Source organism: Scylla paramamosain, chromosome 7 (genome assembly GCF_035594125.1).
Source record: "Scylla paramamosain isolate STU-SP2022 chromosome 7, ASM3559412v1, whole genome shotgun sequence".
NCBI lineage: Eukaryota > Metazoa > Arthropoda > Malacostraca > Decapoda > Portunidae > Scylla > Scylla paramamosain.
The window spans coordinates 34,180,693-34,200,615 of NC_087157.1; the positions used below are offsets into that span (position 1 = coordinate 34,180,693).

The 19,923-nt window shown below is 34.1% G+C and overlaps 1 protein-coding gene across 2 annotated transcripts in view; it reads right to left on the bottom strand.

The window, feature by feature from the left end:
* LOC135102441 (histone-lysine N-methyltransferase E(z)-like) overlaps positions 1-19,923 on the bottom strand; it is a 32,559-nt gene that overhangs the window by 1,100 nt on the left and 11,536 nt on the right. The window contains exons 7-15 of one of the 2 annotated variants that reach the window (XM_064007729.1): positions 18,564-18,590; positions 7,319-7,419; positions 5,387-5,588; positions 3,985-4,283; positions 3,205-3,330; positions 2,316-2,451; positions 1,800-1,970; positions 1,012-1,194; positions 36-201 (exon numbers count right to left, since the gene is read on the bottom strand). In XM_064007729.1, coding sequence (XP_063863799.1) covers positions 36-201; positions 1,012-1,194; positions 1,800-1,970; positions 2,316-2,451; positions 3,205-3,330; positions 3,985-4,283; positions 5,387-5,588; positions 7,319-7,419; positions 18,564-18,590 — 1,411 coding nt within the window. The remainder of the gene's footprint in view (positions 1-35; positions 202-1,011; positions 1,195-1,799; positions 1,971-2,315; positions 2,452-3,204; positions 3,331-3,984; positions 4,284-5,386; positions 5,589-7,318; positions 7,420-18,563; positions 18,591-19,923) is intronic. The other variant, XM_064007731.1, reaches the window with a different exon arrangement.

A 19,923-nucleotide genomic window follows, 5' to 3' on the forward strand; every position in this document is an offset into this window, starting at 1 on the left:
ACAGTTCTCAAACCTTACTGAGGTTCATATCATACCTGTAATCAAAGAAGAGTTCCTCTCCTGACTGAATGTGTCTCTTGGCAAATATTCCTATACGATGGTCACCATTCACCATCATAACTTTGGCATAGCAGTTAGGGTTAATTGAATGGTTAGCAAACCGAATTTTGTTTCCTTTTCGAGTTGCATCCACAACAAAATCTGAAATGGAGAAACATGAGAATGTAAGTTGAGAATTTAAAAACAATCTTATAAAACAAATAACATAAATCCCAAAACACACACACGCACACACACACACAATGCTAGTGGATCACTGTTGATTCCAACAAATAAAGTGTTCTAATGAAGTGCACCTCAAGGTAGGAAATGGCTGGCCAGACTCTATCTATGGCAACACCAGAGGTTTCACCAATATTCACAATGATAAAATTATGACAGATTCAGTAAGAAAAGCTGGAGCATCAGTGCATTGTCCTTTACAGAAGTATTACTAATGATTGGTAAAAAGGTTCTGACCAAATAGTTGCTTAATTTTCCTCTTGAGGAAAGGACTCTCTCAAAATATTATATGAATAATACAGTTTCTCTAAAACACAGCCACCTTACTTTCCTCAACATTTACCTTCAGTTTCTGCCTTGTGCACCTATCATAAAGTTCATCTATCACTTTAATTTCCCATCCTCTGCAAACAACAAAATGAACAGGTATGATTCTATAGCCCATCCAACTCCACTCATTTTCAGCATTCAGAACTAGAGAGAGAAAGAGAGAGAGAGAGAGAGAGAATTTTTGGATAGTATAACTCAATTCTCGCATGTGCAAGTAAGACCTCAAAAGGAAAGCCAAAGTTCTAAGCTACAAAAAGTAGAAAAGAGCTACCTACATATAAATTGCACCCAGGAATACAATTTCTTTACAAAATTTGAGTATTTTCAAACAGTCCAGGAGCACAGTAGTGTCACAAACAGTGAACTAGGAATTCTGAAATTTAAACTTGGACATCTTACCATTATTGAGGTTGAACAAAAAGGAGCACATGTACTTGTCGTACACTTTCCCACGACGATCAGCTTCATCTTGGGAGATTATTTCACCACAGTACTCTGATATGAATTCATTCTTCTGAGCAGAACCCTTGAGATAAATACCCCAGCCTGCTACATCAGATGGAGCCATAAGGAGGTGTTTATCTGTAGTGATAAAATAATGTCTGTTTATGAATGATTATATAAAACCAAGTTTCATTTGACTTATTCATACGACTCAACTTTTACAATTTCTGTTCAGTGTCACCTATATATACAAAGCCTGATAATTATGCCTGTAGTATTTGTACAACATATTTGAAGACTGGGTATTAATGACTGAACACATCAATGATGGCTGCATTCAAGTGTTGTAAATGAAATAAGACATAGAAAGCAAGCTCCTAATGCAGAGGATTATTATCATTATTATTATATCATTATTTATTAATTCTATTTAAATGATTTTTGGGAGATGAAGGGGCCTCTGTTTTGAGGCAGGAGATGGAACCAAGAATATTTTGAGACAATGTTGAACTAAAAAAAATTACAGAACTGTTAAAGTAAAATTAAACCTGTCCATTCAGTGTAGTTTACCAAGCTGCCATTATAACAATGGCTGACTTACGTAAATCTGAAATATGGTTAAAAAAACAATAACAACAAAATGATAATGAAATGATTGGTCTATAACCATAAATCATTTCAAAAGTTTAGCTAGATAGCCTGACTTTTATAAGGTCTGGATGCTTTACTGAATGGAAACTTACGTAATCCTCTCTGAACTGAAACATTCTTGCAGGTAATTTTGTTAATAGAGAATTCATGGGCTCCACAGGTAACACAGAGGTCAGGATCACACTCCCGCACAGCCAGAAAACATGGACACTGCTTAGTATTACAGGATGCCTTGCATCTACATCCAGGGAACCGATTCTGACCTGAAGAACAAAATTAATGCTTCATCTTATAACTTCCTCTACTTTGGTAAACAACATTTTTAGAACATTAAGTATATTTCACATTCATATGTCCAAAGTATTATAATATCCAAAACTTCAATGAGATTTTACTTTAAGGCTGTTTTTCCACTGCCATCCCCCCGCCCCCCCCCTCTCTCTCTCTCTCTCTCTCTCAATCAATCAAAACAGTCTTGCATTTTCTTGCTGTTTTCAAGCTTTTCAAGAAGGTATGTCAAAGTCTACAAGTCGAGGCTATACCACCCTATTCAATCAAATTTTAATAACCTCATCCAACTTTTAAAAACAAATAAATAATATACTCACAATCTGGGCTGCAGTTACAAAATTTTTCACAGAAGTTCTGTGTCATAACACAAGCACAATTTTGGTCACAGGGCTGGTTTGGATGGTCACAAGGGGAATAGTTGTATACATGATTGCTTGAAGAATCTTTCTTCAGCTGTTATAAAAATAATTGAATAATAATAATAATAACAATAGTAATAACAATAATAATAATTATCTATATACCGTGTACAGCACCATACAGTAAGGCAATTTTATGGAAAGTTTTTTGGGAAATGGATAAGTCTTTTTGATGCTCATGGACCAAGAAAGAGTATGATAGGATTGACAGAAAAGGACTATGGGAGGTTCTGAAAGCAGAGTGAAGGAGTGAAGAGTTTCTATGTAAATAGCAGGACATGTGTGACAACTGGTGATGGTGTGAGTGAATTCTTCCCAGTCAGAGTATGTTTACATCAGGGTTATGTAATGATACTGTGGTTGTTCACCTTGTATATACTGTAGATGGTGAAGTAAAGGAAGTCAATATGAGTGTGTTAGGCAGAAGCTAGAGTTTGATAAGTGGAGAGGAAAGGGTATGGAATCCAAGTCAGCTACAATTTGTTGATGATATAGCTCTGCTGACTGACTCAGAAAACTTGAAAAAATGGCATGTTTGATTTTTTTTTTTTTTTTTGGGGGGGGGAGGGGGAGGGGACACTTAACCAAAGCCTGTCACTGAGTGCTTCACATACAAAGTTCACTATAATATGGATAAATGGTTTTCTATTGTGATTAGATTTTGAGACTTCTCTGAGCAACAATTTTAAACATAAATACATGTGACTTAAAAAAAAGGAATAAATGAAAAAAAATAAAATAAATAAAAAAATGTAAATATATTGTAAGATAGGTAATTAAATGTTACCTGAATTTTTCTACAATGCATGGACCAGAGACGATGTTTTTTCTTCTTTTTCCTCGGTGGTGTGTTGTCCTTGATACTGGCATCTGCTGGAAGGTCTGTTGCTTCTTTTTGTGCAAAGTAGTATACCTGAAGGAGGCAAAGTTTTTTATTAAATGACTATGTGAAAAATTTATGAAAAGCATAAATTTTCATAAGTAAATCAGAAATTATAATACATGCTGCAAAAAAAGTATCTTAATTATGAACACTAAAAGATAGAACAATGCACCTACAGGAGAATTTCAACATTTCAGCATAAAGATGGGAAGAGGTACAACATAAGAAAACTAAATCAAGTGGGGAAACTAGGACTTCCAAAAATTAAATAAGAAATAAATAACAAATAAATATACTATACTCATACTCAGAAGTATAACATGATTGTTGCATAGGCAGTGAGCTCACAGGGCCATGCTGCCACTTCATTCATCTTTACTGTTTACTTTATTTCATTGATTTGTCTTTTATTTGATTTGGCATTGTTATGAAAATTACTGTTATTCTGCATAAAATGATATTAATTGATTTTTCTGTTAATATTTTCCTTGGTGTGGAAGAGATTAAAAGGATTTTAATTATTTTCCATGGAAATATTTGTTTTGGGTTATGAATATTTTGGGTTAAGAGTGGCCTTCTGGAACACATTCAATTCACAAACTAAGATACCACTGTATAAACATATATATAAGCATTACATAAAGAAGCACATGCAAATTATAGGATACACTTTACTAAGCTTACCTGCTGACATGTTTTGGTGAGAATTGCTTGAGCAATGGCACAATAATTATTGAGAAACACCTTGTGTAGGACTCTGAACATGGAGGCTTCGGAGCCTAGCCACGTTCCTAAGTTGCAGGGATCAGTTGTGTCCATTAATTTTTCCACTAAGCTATCAGGACTTACAGGCTTGGTATAGACATACTTGTTGTTTGTGCGTACAATGTCACCATCTCCACCTAGTAAGCGTTTATTATGTACACTTCCTAAGGTGCCATTGCCATTTACAAGTACTGAGGTTTTACAGTCAAAATCAACACCTGAAAGAAAACAGCATTTTCATTAATCAAAATCAACACTTGAAAGAAAATAGTACATTACTGGGAGTGCATTCACAACTACTCTACATTCACCTCTATTATGAGCAGCCAATCTTTCTTACTCCACAGACATTCTTCTTCCATTTAAAACTTCCCTATCTATCTATCCCATTCATGATCTTTTCCTTAGTCTTACACTTTCCTATCCACTCCAATTAGCTTCTTCAACAATTCTCTTTCCATGCCCAAAGCACCTGCTTGCTCAGTTACCCCACAATGCTTCTCTTTTGCACTTCCTCATTTCACATTCTATTCATACATGTTATTTCTCACATATTCCTTACACACTTCACCTCCATTACATTTCTCTTCTCTTCTACTCCTATGTTCCATGTTTTAATGCCATACAGTGAATCTGTATGCAACCTTGTATTTGCATCCTTTTCAAGCCATCTACAATTGAAGACTATCATTCCTTACATCTTTCCTGCTTCACTCACTCTGAACTCTATACACATCTACTGGGCTATCCACAGCAACATGCAATCCTAGGTATTTGAAACAATCTCAAGCAGTTTATCATTTAAAACTAGATTCCCTACCCTAATGTCCACAGTTTCCTTAGTAGTATTTCTTATGAAAGGACTATTCCTTATGAAAAGATAGTGAATTTACATTTTTTAGAGAGGCATATGTTAAGAGGAAATCTGAAAGAAGTCTTTACATGGTATAGGGGATATAACAATGGTGACATAAGCAGAACACTCAGGTTCAGTAATCAAGGACAGAACAAGAAATAATGGGTTCAAGCTTGATAAAATTAGATTTAAAAAAGATCCAGAAAGGAAATGGAATGGAATGAAATAAACACAGTAATCAGATTGTTAGCGCTAAATCATCAGAGAACTTTAGAAGATTAAACAAATTTACGGATAAGGATAATAGATGGAAATAAATAGGTACCTACGTTTCATATAGGGACCCCCATATAACTTTAATGATAGTGCATAAGATTCACCAAATTTCTGAAAATTGAGATATTAAGTAGACCTATAAAATCTAAAAAGCAATTAAATACATATACATAATTAAAAGATCTTTACATGGCAGTGTCTTCTCCAACTTCCGACTGTTCATCCGCATGCTGTCATTGCTATCCTCCGAGCTGGCTTCATTCCCTGAGTCAACGGAAGCATGTTTGCGAATCTTCCGTGGTTTACCTTCATTGGAAGATTCATTTTCATCCCTCAATTTTTCGGATGATAAAGATGAGGCAGCAAATGCCATCTTTTCCTTAGCATCTGGCTGTTTGGACAACAGAAAAGTTATCTTCAAAAGGTTGTAACATAAACATCCTATTCATTGGTCTATGAGTACAAAGAGCTTTATCGCTAATCAAGTTAACTTAATTTTTTTGTTATCAGGACATAACAAAGCAAGACATATCAAATATTTTTTTTTGTTTTCTATTACAAGGTTAAGATTTCTGAGAAAAGTACAGGTACATAACTAAAGGGAAACCCACTTAATGAAATGAATGTAGAGTGTGAAAAGAACATGTAATGCCTCAGGAAATATTACTCCAAGGTATGTCTGTGCCTTCTTGCTGCTCCTATGTTGCTGTTTTTGGTTTGGAATGACATGACAGCAGAGGCTTTTTTTTTTTCAAATAATCCTTAAAACTGTTACTGATATTATATATCATTATCTTAATCTTGATAAGGAACCTTCCTTAACATGTATCTCCAACAAACACATAACACCTGATTACACCAAGGTACATGAGAACAGAGAACAAAAATAATCTATTCCATCATAGCTCATTAAAATATTTTTGTTACAAACTGTGTTGTATTTGCTTGATGTACACCACAAGGAAGATCTCTTCCCACATCAAAATTTAAAGGAACACCAGAGATGATCTTGATTAAATGTTGTCACTAATATATTTGCATACCAAACAACCATGAAAAAAAATGTTGAGTGGCTGTGCAAAGGTTAGCTCATTTTATGGCAGGGCTAATCTTGTCTCTATAAGCTTTTGCAGAATACTTGCTTCTCTTGAACAGACGCATCAATATGCAGAGGCATCTAAAATATAAAACTTAAGATTAAACCTTTCTTTTTCCTTGGAAATCTGGGGTCACCTTAAATTTCATACCAAACATTTATGTATTTGTTTTAGTCTGACATCTGTCACTTTCCAGTACCTCTGCAGTTCCAATGGTTTATCCAAACTACTACACAATGAATGCTTTAGATCCTGAATGTAAACAATGAATTGACTCCCAAAAGACCACAATACTATAACAGACTTGTAAATATTTACATCTTGACAGATACATTGACATTTGTATTACTCAATGTTATCTCTATCTCTTTTGTGATCTTTCTTTCAACCTTTCACTTATCTGTTTCAACTCCCTTACTCCTGATTCTCTTAAATATTTTAATATTCCCAATCTGTTTTCTCTACCAAGCTATACTTGAGGAATTTTCCCATGACATCACCCTGCATATATCCCTATGTATTCACAATGTTAAACTTTATTATTTCCTGCAACTGCCAACAATTGTTTGGATTCAAGTCCATTTAAAGGCAAAGCTTAATGACCGTACAAAATCATTTATGCAACAAATCTCTCTAAATACTGCCAATTTTGCCTCCAGCTACAAAGTCCTTTTCTAACTTCACTTCAAGTACTACTGTAGAAAGTCCCACATTGACTTGATAGAACAATATTACCTGGAAGTAAATAAACTTTTCAAACAATTTGGATGTGGAAAAATAAAACAAGTCTTTGCAGAGCTTGCTATTGTAAATCAGAAGGAAAAAAATAAAATAAATAAATAAATAAAATAAAATAAAATAAAACAATAGAATAAATTAAATGAAATAAATAAATAATAGATAAATAAATAAAATAAATAATAATAATAATAATAACAATAATAATAATAATAATAATAATAATAATAATAATAATAATAATAATAATAATAATAATAATAAATAAAAAATAAATCTAACTCACCAAGTGTAAATAACAGTAGGGGGAACAGGGTTCAGAAAGTGGCCTCAGCTCCGGACTCTTCCGTTTGCCACCATGAGGTCGGGGATGGGATGTGGCTAGCCCTATCAAAGAATACAAATTGTAACTACTAAAATCAAGTTTAGGTAAAATTTAAATATGAGTGGCAAACCAGTATTCATCATTGTTCATAACATCCTGTATTTGCTTGCATAAAAGATGCATCTTTTTCTTGAAAAAGTAATGAAGTTTAACAAGCCTCAATGTGCTTATAAAACATCTTATCCAAGAAAGTTTCTTTGAACAGAGATGCATCTTGTAAGCCAAGATATATGGTGCATGCCAATAGTGTCCATTATAGTCATTCTCCTCTACTTCAGTTACACCACTGGTTTACTGGTAACTGATAGTCTGCCACCTCCTTTAATCCTGACAAAATTATGAGATGGAACTTGAAATTCCCATGACCTCTAAACTATTTCCTGGGCAATCACAGATGGTGGTAAAGACTGATATTATGACTGCCACTGAACTTTTCAATAGCATACATTCACTTGCACACAAATATTTCCTGTGTAATAATATAATTAACACCTTGTGCAAACTTTTCTTTTCAAAGTATCATATTTTCATAGAATAAAGAACTCACCACTCTCAGACAGTAGAGCAGCAACTGTTCACAGCAGCAGGGCTGGCCATAACAAAGTGATCAAAGATATTTGTAGGCTAAATTTAATGCCACTTGACTATTTCCTGACCTAATACGAACAAGGTGCATAATGTAGACAAGTAAAATATGTGAGATCTTAGAGTAATGGCTGGATAGTCAAAGTAGATGCAAACAGTGACTCCTTAGATGAATTGTGGAAATTAGTTCCACTAAGACATCCTCCAACAAACTTAGCACCAAAAAACTTGCATCTAATAGAAGGATGAAGGTTATTAAGTAGCATTAGACTTAGCTTACAGTGCCTTTCACCATTACAGCGTGCCCAGCCCTGTGGCTGTTGATAGTTGTCACTTTGCTATGGTAACTTTTATATTCTTTGAAAATCTTAAAAACTGAAGAGAAATATTTACATGAGAAACTGAGTATAATCATCATGCAGAAAAAAATAACATAGTGAATGTATATCATTGGCAGTATGTTCCTGTTACCTTGAATGGCACAGCATCACGTAATACTATGTGCTTTGCTTACAAAGCACAACTTACGAGGTGATCCCTAAATATGGTGAGCTTTTTACCATATTTCTTATATCCACCACTAGTTAAGGCCTCTAAGAGACAGGTGTAAGACGTGGCATCAAACACAAACATCAATCCATATTAATCCAAGAAAAGGTGAAATGTTGGGAAAAAAAATTAATCATAGCATTTCATAGTTCAGTTAGTCAACTAGTGGGTTATGGCCTGTATTTACCACAGTAATGATGACATCTCACAAATATGCTTCCAAACCTGATCTAGTATTTCACCGAGTACCAAAGCTTATGAGTTGAGTATTAATGCTCTCATGAGAAGCTAAAGCACATCACTAAATACTGATGAAACCTGTTAGATTTGTTTGACAATTTACATTTGTCTGAGGTTTATCTTTTTCAATTTATTTTATTATTACTCTTCTAGGTGGGTTGTGTGGTGTCCATTGCTGTCACAAAAAAACTAATTCTTTGTATTAGAATTACACTTGAATAGGCTTGCAAACTTTCAGAGGTCAAAGCATAAGCAAAGTTATAAGTCTCATGAGTAGGAAAAACTTTGTAGCAAAGCTTATAGATCAATAAGTCACTGTACCTTTGTGTATGATAAAAGAACTACTATTAAAACACATGAAAATGAAAGACAAAGTCAGAATGTTTATAAATGTTGTAGAAAATGAGTGACAGTTTTCCAACTGCAAATATTTGTGAGATACAACATGTCATTCTGGCAAAACATTTTATGCAAAGTATCTTATCACTGAACATTTAACAAATTTATGCAGATCCACAATCCATAATAAATGCTGTAAATAATTTCAGAAGTTAGACAATTATCAGGCTTGAGATCTGTTTATGAACTGTTATTACATGACTTTGGCTAGTTCACAATATTGTTAATGGGAGCATTCATATTAAGGTTGTATATGCTAAATACTGCCAGAAATTTTAATTCCTGTTGTAATGGACTTTGCAAGCTCATATTCGTTTTTTTTTTCACAAAAACATTAAACACATTTTAAATGTATATCATGCCTCACAATGCGCTAACAAAATATTTATAAAGTTGATTTGCAGAAACTGTAATGTAATTATTTTTGTAATGCGGGATCTGTAATACAACAAGGAATAAATATTTGTTGAGTTTATGTATATCAGTATATATCTTTATTTATACTTTTATCCAAAAACTTGTAATGGTTGCCAGCAAGTGTTGACAGAAAAAAGTAAGATTTTTGTCAGAGACTATGGCTTCCAAGGACAGAGGTTGGAAGGAGAAAGGAATAAATTGAGGAAAGAAGCTCATATTTTATGTCTTAAATTATATATACAGGATCTATTTATCATCTGATAAGCAAATGCATATCTAAAGTACTATTATTTAGGTATAAGAGACATAATGCTATTTATATTCCACAATTATCAACCAATATAACCATTACTTAAATTTATTAGATGTGGGATCAAAAAACAATCACTGTACCTAAGGAGCTATATTAGTATTTTTCCTTATGTGAGCTCACACCTTCGTAAAGCCACTGATAGCCATATGAGCGTTTGTCAACACATTTCGTTATGACTCACTATACAGTCAGCGAACATCAATCTTGCGTTGCAGTGGTACAGGCTGCTTAGGGAGCATGTTTTACTTAAAGCCTCTCATCAAGCATACTCGTAAAAACTGGGCTGGGACAAATTGACTTATAGGCATCTCAAATGAATTTTTCCTTTTCACTTATGCCCATACCAAGAATGACCAGTATTAATTACTATTTATTAATTACTGTGTTTTAAGTGATGCCTAAATGGCTTTTTTCTCGGATTGAAACACATTACATCCTCTTCATGCTGTGGTGTTTGTAGTGATGAGTGCAAGGTAGACAAGTTACAATGATATCATTCCAACATAGATCTTCACATGATGGGCTTGAATGCTGTCCATGTAGCAAAACATGTGAATTAGAAAATGTGAAACTTCCAGAACCTCATACAAAAATTTGTCTAGTGAGGCAGTGAGGAATTATCTTTTGACAACCACAGTGGCATCCCCACTGCTTCCCTTCAGCTGCCTTGCTGTAAGAGTCAAATTGAAGTCCGACTGCCTTTGTAGAGAAGCTAGAAGCCATAGGGTAAAAGTAACAGGATGCCAGCTCTGTGGTTATGAAAAGACAATTACTCACTGCTTCCATTGACAAATTTTTGTATAACATTCTGAAGTTTTGCATTTTTAAATTCACATGTTTTGTTATATGGACACCATTCAAGCCCAACGTGAAGATCTATGATTGAACATCACGGTGACTTGTCTGCTTGCACTCATCAATACAAATACCACAGCATTTCACTGTGAAGACAGAGCTGATCACACATTATCAAAGACACAATGAACACTGACACTGGCAACCTGCTTAAAACTGGTCATTGTTGCTATGGGTGTGAGTGAGGAAGAAAGATGCACTTGATGCCAATGTCAGTTTGTCCCAGCCCAATTTCTATGCTTGGTGGGAGGCATTAAGTAAAATGCACTCCCAAGCAGCCTGTGCCGCCATGACGCAAGATCGCCATTTGCTGACTGTACATGTGCTGTGGCTGACTGCGAATCAGACTCTAGTGATATGAGAACAAGAATATAGGGTGCTATTAATATCACAGGATGGGTTAAGTTTCCATCGGAAAAGAAGGAACCAATAAGAAAAACTGGCTTTGTTGGTTCTGTAGAGACTATCATACCTCACAGTCAGCAGCAATCAGCTATTTCTTATTTTCTTTTTCTTAGTAACTTAGCTGGTGACTACTGGGAATATTTAAATAGAATTATAGATACAGAAACACTCATAGATATGGGTTAACCTATTATTCATCCTTTGTCATATATAGCCATCATCAGAGATCTCACAAATCAGCCTCACAATTCTGTTAGCGCACTGTATGGCACAGAAAATGAATTATAAAAATATGTATGTAATAACTTTTGTGAAAAACAGTTGAATATGAACTTTCTGGAAAGTCCATATCAGCACATCACGAATTAAAATTTCTGGCAGTATGAAGCATCTACAGCCCTAATGCGAACACTCCCATTTGGAGTGGGTATGGAAACGAGGGAGCTGCTAAGTTGGAGTGTATCTGCAATGTAACTCTAAATCTAACACCTCCTATATGCATCATGACTACACATGCTTAATAAAACTGAGCATAAAATATCTTTAATCAAATCCTCACACAGTAGTGTCTTAAGGATTATCATTTTCATTATTACTGGAAGTATATACCTCATCAAATACAACAAAATAACAGTACTGTAGAGAGGCTAATTTCTGTGAAACCACAACTTCAGACAGAAGGAGACACCAACATAGACATGAACATAGGTTATTCATCTGGCCAGACATTTCAATGTGAAACTCTTACCTTCAGTAGCTATGAAAATGAATTTAATTCTTTTCTCTTCCAAATCAAGCAGTGTATATATATATATATATATATATATATATATATATATATATATATATATATATATATATATATATATATATATATATATAGGTTGAGAATTTCTTATCCAAAATTCCTGAAACTGAAAGTGTTGTAGATTTCAGATTTTTAAGTTTTCAGAACATTTTTTTTCATCTATAAATTGGACAGCTTACAGACAGGACCCAAATCTAAACACAATATCCATTTACATTTCATAACAGTTTATATATATACCCTGAATGTAGTTTTACTGTAGCAGCAAAAAAAAAAAAAAAAAAAAAAAAAAAAAAAAAAAAAAAAAAAAAAAAAAAAAAAGGGTAACATAATGGTATGCCCACAGACCAAAGCTTCGATGCTTGATCTACAGTCATGGGAGGCATCAAAATGTGGTAAATTGTCATGCATGGCAACTCACATGTCTTGAAGATGCTATGCTTAATTTTTGAACCATTGACACTTTGACAGTAACTGTCAGGCACAGTGGGGGACATGTCTCTCCCATGCTCTCCTGCTTATTTCTCCCTTGCTGTGACCTCCTCATTTCATTGCTCACATTATAATACTGGCAAGCTTCACAATGAGGAGTGCATTGTGATGGCATTTGTTCATGAGGGGCTCAGTAATTGTAAAACTGGAAGGAAGATAGGAAGATCAGAGTCAGCTATCACACAGATAGCAAAGGTTGCACTAGAGCTCAAAACAGCTGTCACTCACAAGAGAGTTCTAGTGCATCCTTCACCACCTGTGTGACAGCTGCCTCTGATCTTCCAACCTTCCATCCATTCTCACAATTACTGAACCCTTCTCAAGCAAATGTCATCACAACACTCTTCTCTTTGTTGTTAAACTTGTCAGGACCCATTATAATGTATGGAGACAAGAATATGAGCAATGAAATGAGTAGGTCACAGCAAGGGGAAAATGGGCAGGAGAAACATCACCCCCCCTCTCACACTGTGGCTGAACATTATTGTTCATTACTTAAAAACTGCGAATAGCATCTTCAGGGCATGTGAGTTGCCATGCATGACAATTTACCTCCTATGGCTGTAGATCAACCGATGATGCCTTGATGTATGGGCACATTGTCATGTTAACACTTAACTTTTTTTTTTTTTTCCTGTGTGTGAAACCTTCCCACCACTTTGTGGAATTTTCCATCAGTGATGTGTCATGTCACCATTCAGAAAAAGCTTTCAGATTTTGGAGTTTCAGATAAAGGATTCTCAACCTGTATGTATGTGTATATATATATATATATATATATATATATATATATATATATATATATATATATATATATATATATATATATATATATATATATAAAATGGCAGATAACTGATTATGTAACATAGGCTTGAAAGTCATATAATGGTCCCAAAGTTGGCAAACTTAAATGTTACAAATGTATAGTTTGTCAATCAAAGCCAGCAGTGTACCATATGGCCCAGTATTCCTGTGCAGCAGAAAAGAGAAGGTTAAGTCTTGGATATCCTGCTTGACTCACCATCCGAGCAAACATTTCTGAACTTTAAAACCATTACATGTTGGACACAGAAACCTACATCAAATATTCAGTTGTCACCTGCCCCTGTATATCCCTTAATGATAAAATAAATAAATAAATATAAAAACATAACTAGTTTTACATAACACAAGTTTTATACTGCAACATCTGACCATGTGAATAAACTCTACTTGTGGCTTAGATGGTATTGCTCTTCCTATAAAATATAATAGCAAATTAACTTCATTCTACCAGCCATTTACATGCAAACATTAGATCTGATCATCATAAGTTGAAAGAGAAATATTAAATACTAATATCCACTTCACATACTTTGCTCAGCAGTTAATATAATTTCTTTGAGTTGATGAACTATATTGTTTAGAGCCCAGAGAAATGTAAGCACTACCAATGCTCCCTGTCAAACCCAAACTTCTTGATACTGAACATCACCTGCAGATGAGACCATACACCCTAACAAATGCTCATATTATAAAGTTTGTGCAGTTCTAAAGTTTTCTAACAACTCAAGTTTTTCCACTGTAAGAGGCTTTTCAATTTCAACCTTGCATATTTCTGAAGACCTCATCTTGTAAACTGTTAAGTTAGAAATATTAATTACAAAATCCTTTTTGTTTGGGTGCTCATGTACATGTGCCATCTAATTTTCTTTATAACTTGTTGCAGTTTGGGAAGGAAACAGTCACTGCTGTAGACAACAGAATGAAATTCAGTAATAGTAGGATGATGAGATACATGAGGCATGTGAGGTGGGAACACATGGCATCTCATGAGGTGATGAAAGGGTATAAAGCAGAGAATGTAGTGAGTGTGACAGAAGGGTAATATGTATATATATATATATATATATATATATATATATATATATATATATATATATATATATATATATATATATATATATATACTTAGAGGAGTGTCAGAATTGGAGGTAGTTGGAAGCAGACCAGTAGGAAGACCAAGAAAGACCCAGAGCTGGTGTGAAAAGACAAGAAGGATGAACATCAGAGAAAAAAAAATAAAAATACAACTGCAAGAATATAAGAATAGCTTATGAGCTGTTCAGCTATATAAGAGAAATTAATCACCCTCATCTACAATCTATATAAAGCTGTTTAAGACCAACTGTAAGAGAAACAGCAGTGATATAGGGAAATGGCAAAGCACCTCAAAAAAAATTCTCACAGAATTCTGGAGGTTGTGAACTGAATTTATGATCTGTAGTCATGTGTGAATTTTCTTTTTTGTGACAGGCTTTATCAAATGAGTATACAGGTGATCACATGTCTTCATGTAACACTTCCTTGCAACACAGTTGTTTCCTTTATGATTGGAAACGTAGATACGGATAATCTGCTCCTGTGAATTGAGGTTTGTGCCCCATCAAGCTAATGAAACCACACATCACAATGCAATAATCAATCTTGACTAAAAACATGCGGATGACATTGCACTCACCACACACAATTAAACACAGATCATCTGCACAAATGCATAAGCAATGCCCAGTCTTTGGGGGAGTTGCTAAATAAGAAAACATTCCAATTATGCTATGGATAGTCTGGCTCCTGGAAATAGGTAAATACTGTCAAACACATCACACCAGCAACTTCATCGACTTTCATTATTATCAGTTAACCTGTTAAATAAGTAAGTTAATCAGCATCAAGTAAGATGTTGCTGCACATAACAATCTGATGCCATTCCTTATGAAACCACAATGTGATGAGATTCCCAAATCATGTCAATTTCACATTTTCAAAGCAGTATCTCAGCTCAATGCTGAAATACTCCAAATTCACTGACTGATAAAAAAAAAAATAAATAAAAATGTTCATATTTTTGTGAAGATTCTTTTTCTGATATAGTAACTAAAGAGGAAAAATCCTAGAAATATAAAAAATGTGAGATAAGGATAGGTAAATGCATTTCTCACAAATTTACATATCCCAATTTATCTATTTACACAATATTTGACATTAAAAGAGCTGAATAAGGACACCAACTTTTCTATAAATTGACAAACTGTCCTTGCACAGCCCTTCTTTCAAGTAAGTTTAGAAAACTTTTAGCATGTTGTTCCCATTTTTCTTTTCTCATGCTGCAAATCACAGTGCATTTCAAGTAACTTTCAGCATACAAAAGCTAAATAAGAATGCATAAATATATATATATGGAGAGAGATCTTCACTCATTCTTTTAGGGATTTTACTGCACTATGAATAGTAGAAGTATTAGTAGACTAAAGGAGACCACTGAATTTTTTAAATCACACAATAATCATAAAACACAAAACCATGAAAATAGGCTTTTCATACCACTTCAACATCAATGCCTGATTTACCAAACATCATGCGCTTAATTTGAACAAGCAAATCAATGTCATCCGAATTAACAAAGCATGCAAACCTACAAGAAATACCATGTTATTGTCATATTGGTCTTTTTGTTTACAGTGTGTGTGTGTGTGTGTGTGTTTACCTATGTGACACGCAGGACACAAGCTATGCTCATACTGTTCCATTTCCATATCTACTGTTGTCCAGCTTGGCTTTGAATTCATGATTATCTGAATAATCTTTATATGGACCACTTCAGTATCCAAACAATTCTATATATCTCTTTTATAAATTGATCTTTTCTAGCTTATTTCTGTGACCTCTCCAATCTCTTGCACCTCATTCAAGTAGATCATCTCTATCCACACCTACATTTTCTTCATAGCCTCACACAATTAAGTGACCTCTCTTCTCTTCTTTCTCTCATCTCTCCTTTCCTTTAGAGTAGGTAGCTTCTTTATATGACAAACCCTGCAGGATCAGAAAAACCTGAGTTACTGCTCTCTATATTCTTTTTCAACTTCAGTAAGTGACTATAACAATGCTAAGTATTCCAATCTTGGACAGATAATTGGCCCTATTACTTTTTTATGATCTCTTTAACTAAATAGGTGAATACTTTTCTTATATTTCTCATTAAATTATATGCCTCCCCTCTAACAGTTTATATAACTCCTGGGTGACAAATTCTTTGTATATGTAACTCCTTTTTCTTCTTTCAGAGAATTACTTGTCATTTCACATTTTATACTAATTTATCTACTTGTCATTTCACATCTTTATACAAATTTACCTATCTCATTTCACTTCAGCCAAAATTCTATTACTTTGGATTTCTTTGAGTTAAAATCCATTTTCTATCTCCATTTAAATATCTTTTTTTTTCTTTCAACGAATCAGCCTTCTTCACTTCCCATCCTTCTTAATACCTAAGCAAAATTTGCAAATGAACTTATGTAGCTGTTCATTGCTTCATTAATATACACCACAAACATAACTGGTGCCAATAAAGATCCCTGTGAAACACCACACTCAATCTTGCTCCTTGATGATTCTTGATCCTTAGTCACTGTTCTCATCTCTTCCATCCATTAAGTAGCCTTCATTTCAACCATGTGTGTGTGTGTGTGTGTGTGTGTGTGTGTGTGTGTGTGTGTGTGTGTGTGTGTGTGTGTGTGTGTGTGTGTGTGTGTGTGTGTGTGTGTGTGTGTGTGTGTGCAGGGATCTCTCTCTATCTGTTTCTTTTCAAGTTTCCAAGTTATTTAATAAAGTTAGGAAAGTTGTCTTTAAGTAATTATCTGGCACCTATTTACAGTGGGTACAAAAATCCTACATTCCACTCCTAGGACATGGAAAAAGGAACAACAATAGTGAATGTGTGCTGTGGTAATTCATTATCAGCGAGGGGCGTATGAGACAGATGGAAGGATGAGAGCAATGAAAATGTGTATATAAGTGCCTGAGTGAAAAGGAACATACTGAGACGGTATGGCCATTGCAAGAGGATGAAGAATGAAAAGTTTGTAAAGGAAGTGTATGAGTGTGGAGTTGAAGGTCTTAATAGGAGAGGAAAGCCACTTAATGGATGAAAGGACAAAGTAAAGGAATGCATATGTTTAAGTTAGTAGAAGCCAAGCACTTGTACAAGCAATAAGGGGAATGTCTGGGCAGGAAGAAGTGAAGGCTTTTCTGCCCTGGCCATCAGAGATAGACAGATACGTACACAATAATCCTGTCAATGGCAATGTAATTCAAGATTCTGTTTTGAGATTGCTTTTTTTGTGTTTATAATCTATTTTTGGTGAACCAAATTATAGCACCTTATGACAATCACACTGTTTCCACCATGAATTCTTTGTTGGAAAAGATCATGAATTCTAGAAGTTTCTTCCATTGCATCTGTCCCCTAATTTTTTTTTCGAACACAATAAAGACAAAAATATTTGGTGGCAATGATTTACCTTCCAGTCCACTATCAATGATCTCTTCATAGAATATCAGTGATATCAGAAAATATTCAGCATGATCTTAGCTCTGGGTTAACCTAAATATGAAGGCCTTGAATATCCTTCTATATTCATATCTCACCAAGCACAGCACACAATTAACTTTACTAGCAAATGCCCTATCAAGTCACACAAGTAACTTTACTAGCAAATGCCCTATCAAGTCACATAAGTAACTTTACTAGCAAATGCCCTATCAAGTCACACAAGTAACTTTACTAGCAAATGCCCTATCAAGTCACACAAGTAACTTTACTAGCAAATGCCTTATCAAGTCTATTATACAATGCATAAGCATTTCTGTTGCTGCACACAAGCTTTTATTTAATAAAATGGTACCTGCAAAACAAAACCTACATACAATATTAAATGTGTCACCTTAGAGAAAAGGCAATATAGAAAAGCCTCCAATTAATACAAAACTGAACTCTGATTCAAAATACATGGAGACTATGTTAACAAGACAGCACAGAAACACAAAATTAACTCTTTTCATGACTACCTGCACTTATTATCACACCAGATGATGAAAAGCTTTCTTTAAGCTTATATCATTTGGCAAATTTGTATGACCTTAATCACATAATGGTTTATTTCCACAATCCTAAGGGGGAGAGGCTTGGGAGCTGCCCCACAGCAGGAGAGCTAGCAAGGTCGCCTCAAGACGCTCGGGGAAGACTCGCTTTCCCTTACCTGGGGCGTCTGTGCTTCCCTTGGTGGCTGTAGGGAAGATTATACAGTAAGACTGCAGGTTCTTAGCCACAGCAAGTCAATATTACAAAGTCAGATGGGGTGATTTCATCGTTCACGTCTTCCAATCAATCATCCCGGCTGCTTGGGCTATCCAAGAGTCCTACACTTCATAAATTTTCACTGACCAACCATCACATTGGAGCATTGATTTACAATTTTATAGATTTTCTCAAGTATTTCTTCCAATCAGTGCCGATGTTTCTATATCAAATATACTTCGATTTTGATACTTCACTTACTCCTGAAAAGCCCTCACAATTTAATGTACTTCCAATGTATTATTTAATCTATTAAAGAAATAGTGAAATAATTTCACAATGCACTGTTATTGCAAAAATTAATTAATTACATCATAATGCAGAATTATATGAGAGGTTGAAAGCTATAAACTCCTACATTTCATATTGATTAATTAGATAAATCTAAGGACCATTTTTCATTTAACATTCACACATAATTATACATATATATATATATATATATATATATATATATATATATATATATATATATATATATATATATATATATATATATAACAGATCAAGTGCATATCATAACTATAAAATAATCTGTTAGCCTAAACCTTATTGTGACATAAGTGTTAAGGGAAAGCCATAGGCTTATGACACCCAAGTGATACACTTTACAAAGATGCACATGCCAGATATGCCAGAAATCTGATTTGCAATAAATTGTGGGCATAATGTCACAGATATCAGTGACACAGTCAAGATGGTGAAACACTTATGAAGAAATAAAAATGTATCTAATGAGAATACTTTCTAACAAATTATATGCCACATTAAAGGATATAATCTATTTTCAAATGACAAAGTAAAAAAAGATGTTGAGAATGACATGACCACTCCTTAAAATAACACTTCCATTTAGTTATTTATAGTCAGTGATTACTTTATCATGTTCAGTTCCTACATTTTTCCTAATTTCTGATTTTTTATCCATGAACAGGATATGTAGTGATTTCATTCTAAATATATACATGTAGATTATTGATGCCTTCTATTTTCTCATATTCTAACTTCATAATATGATCTAATATATAATATCATTACCTTTGTAATCTTCATACTGATCTTGCAAAGCACTTTGTCTTTCTCATCATAACAAAATGAATTTGTAATTAATTTCCACTTTACTCATCAGAGCAATATTACAAGGAAAATCTGTGATTTACCTAATCTGATTATAAACTATTTGCAAGTCTACTATTATTATCATTATTATTATTTATTACTATTAGTACCCTTATTATTACAGCATTCACAAATGAGATTGC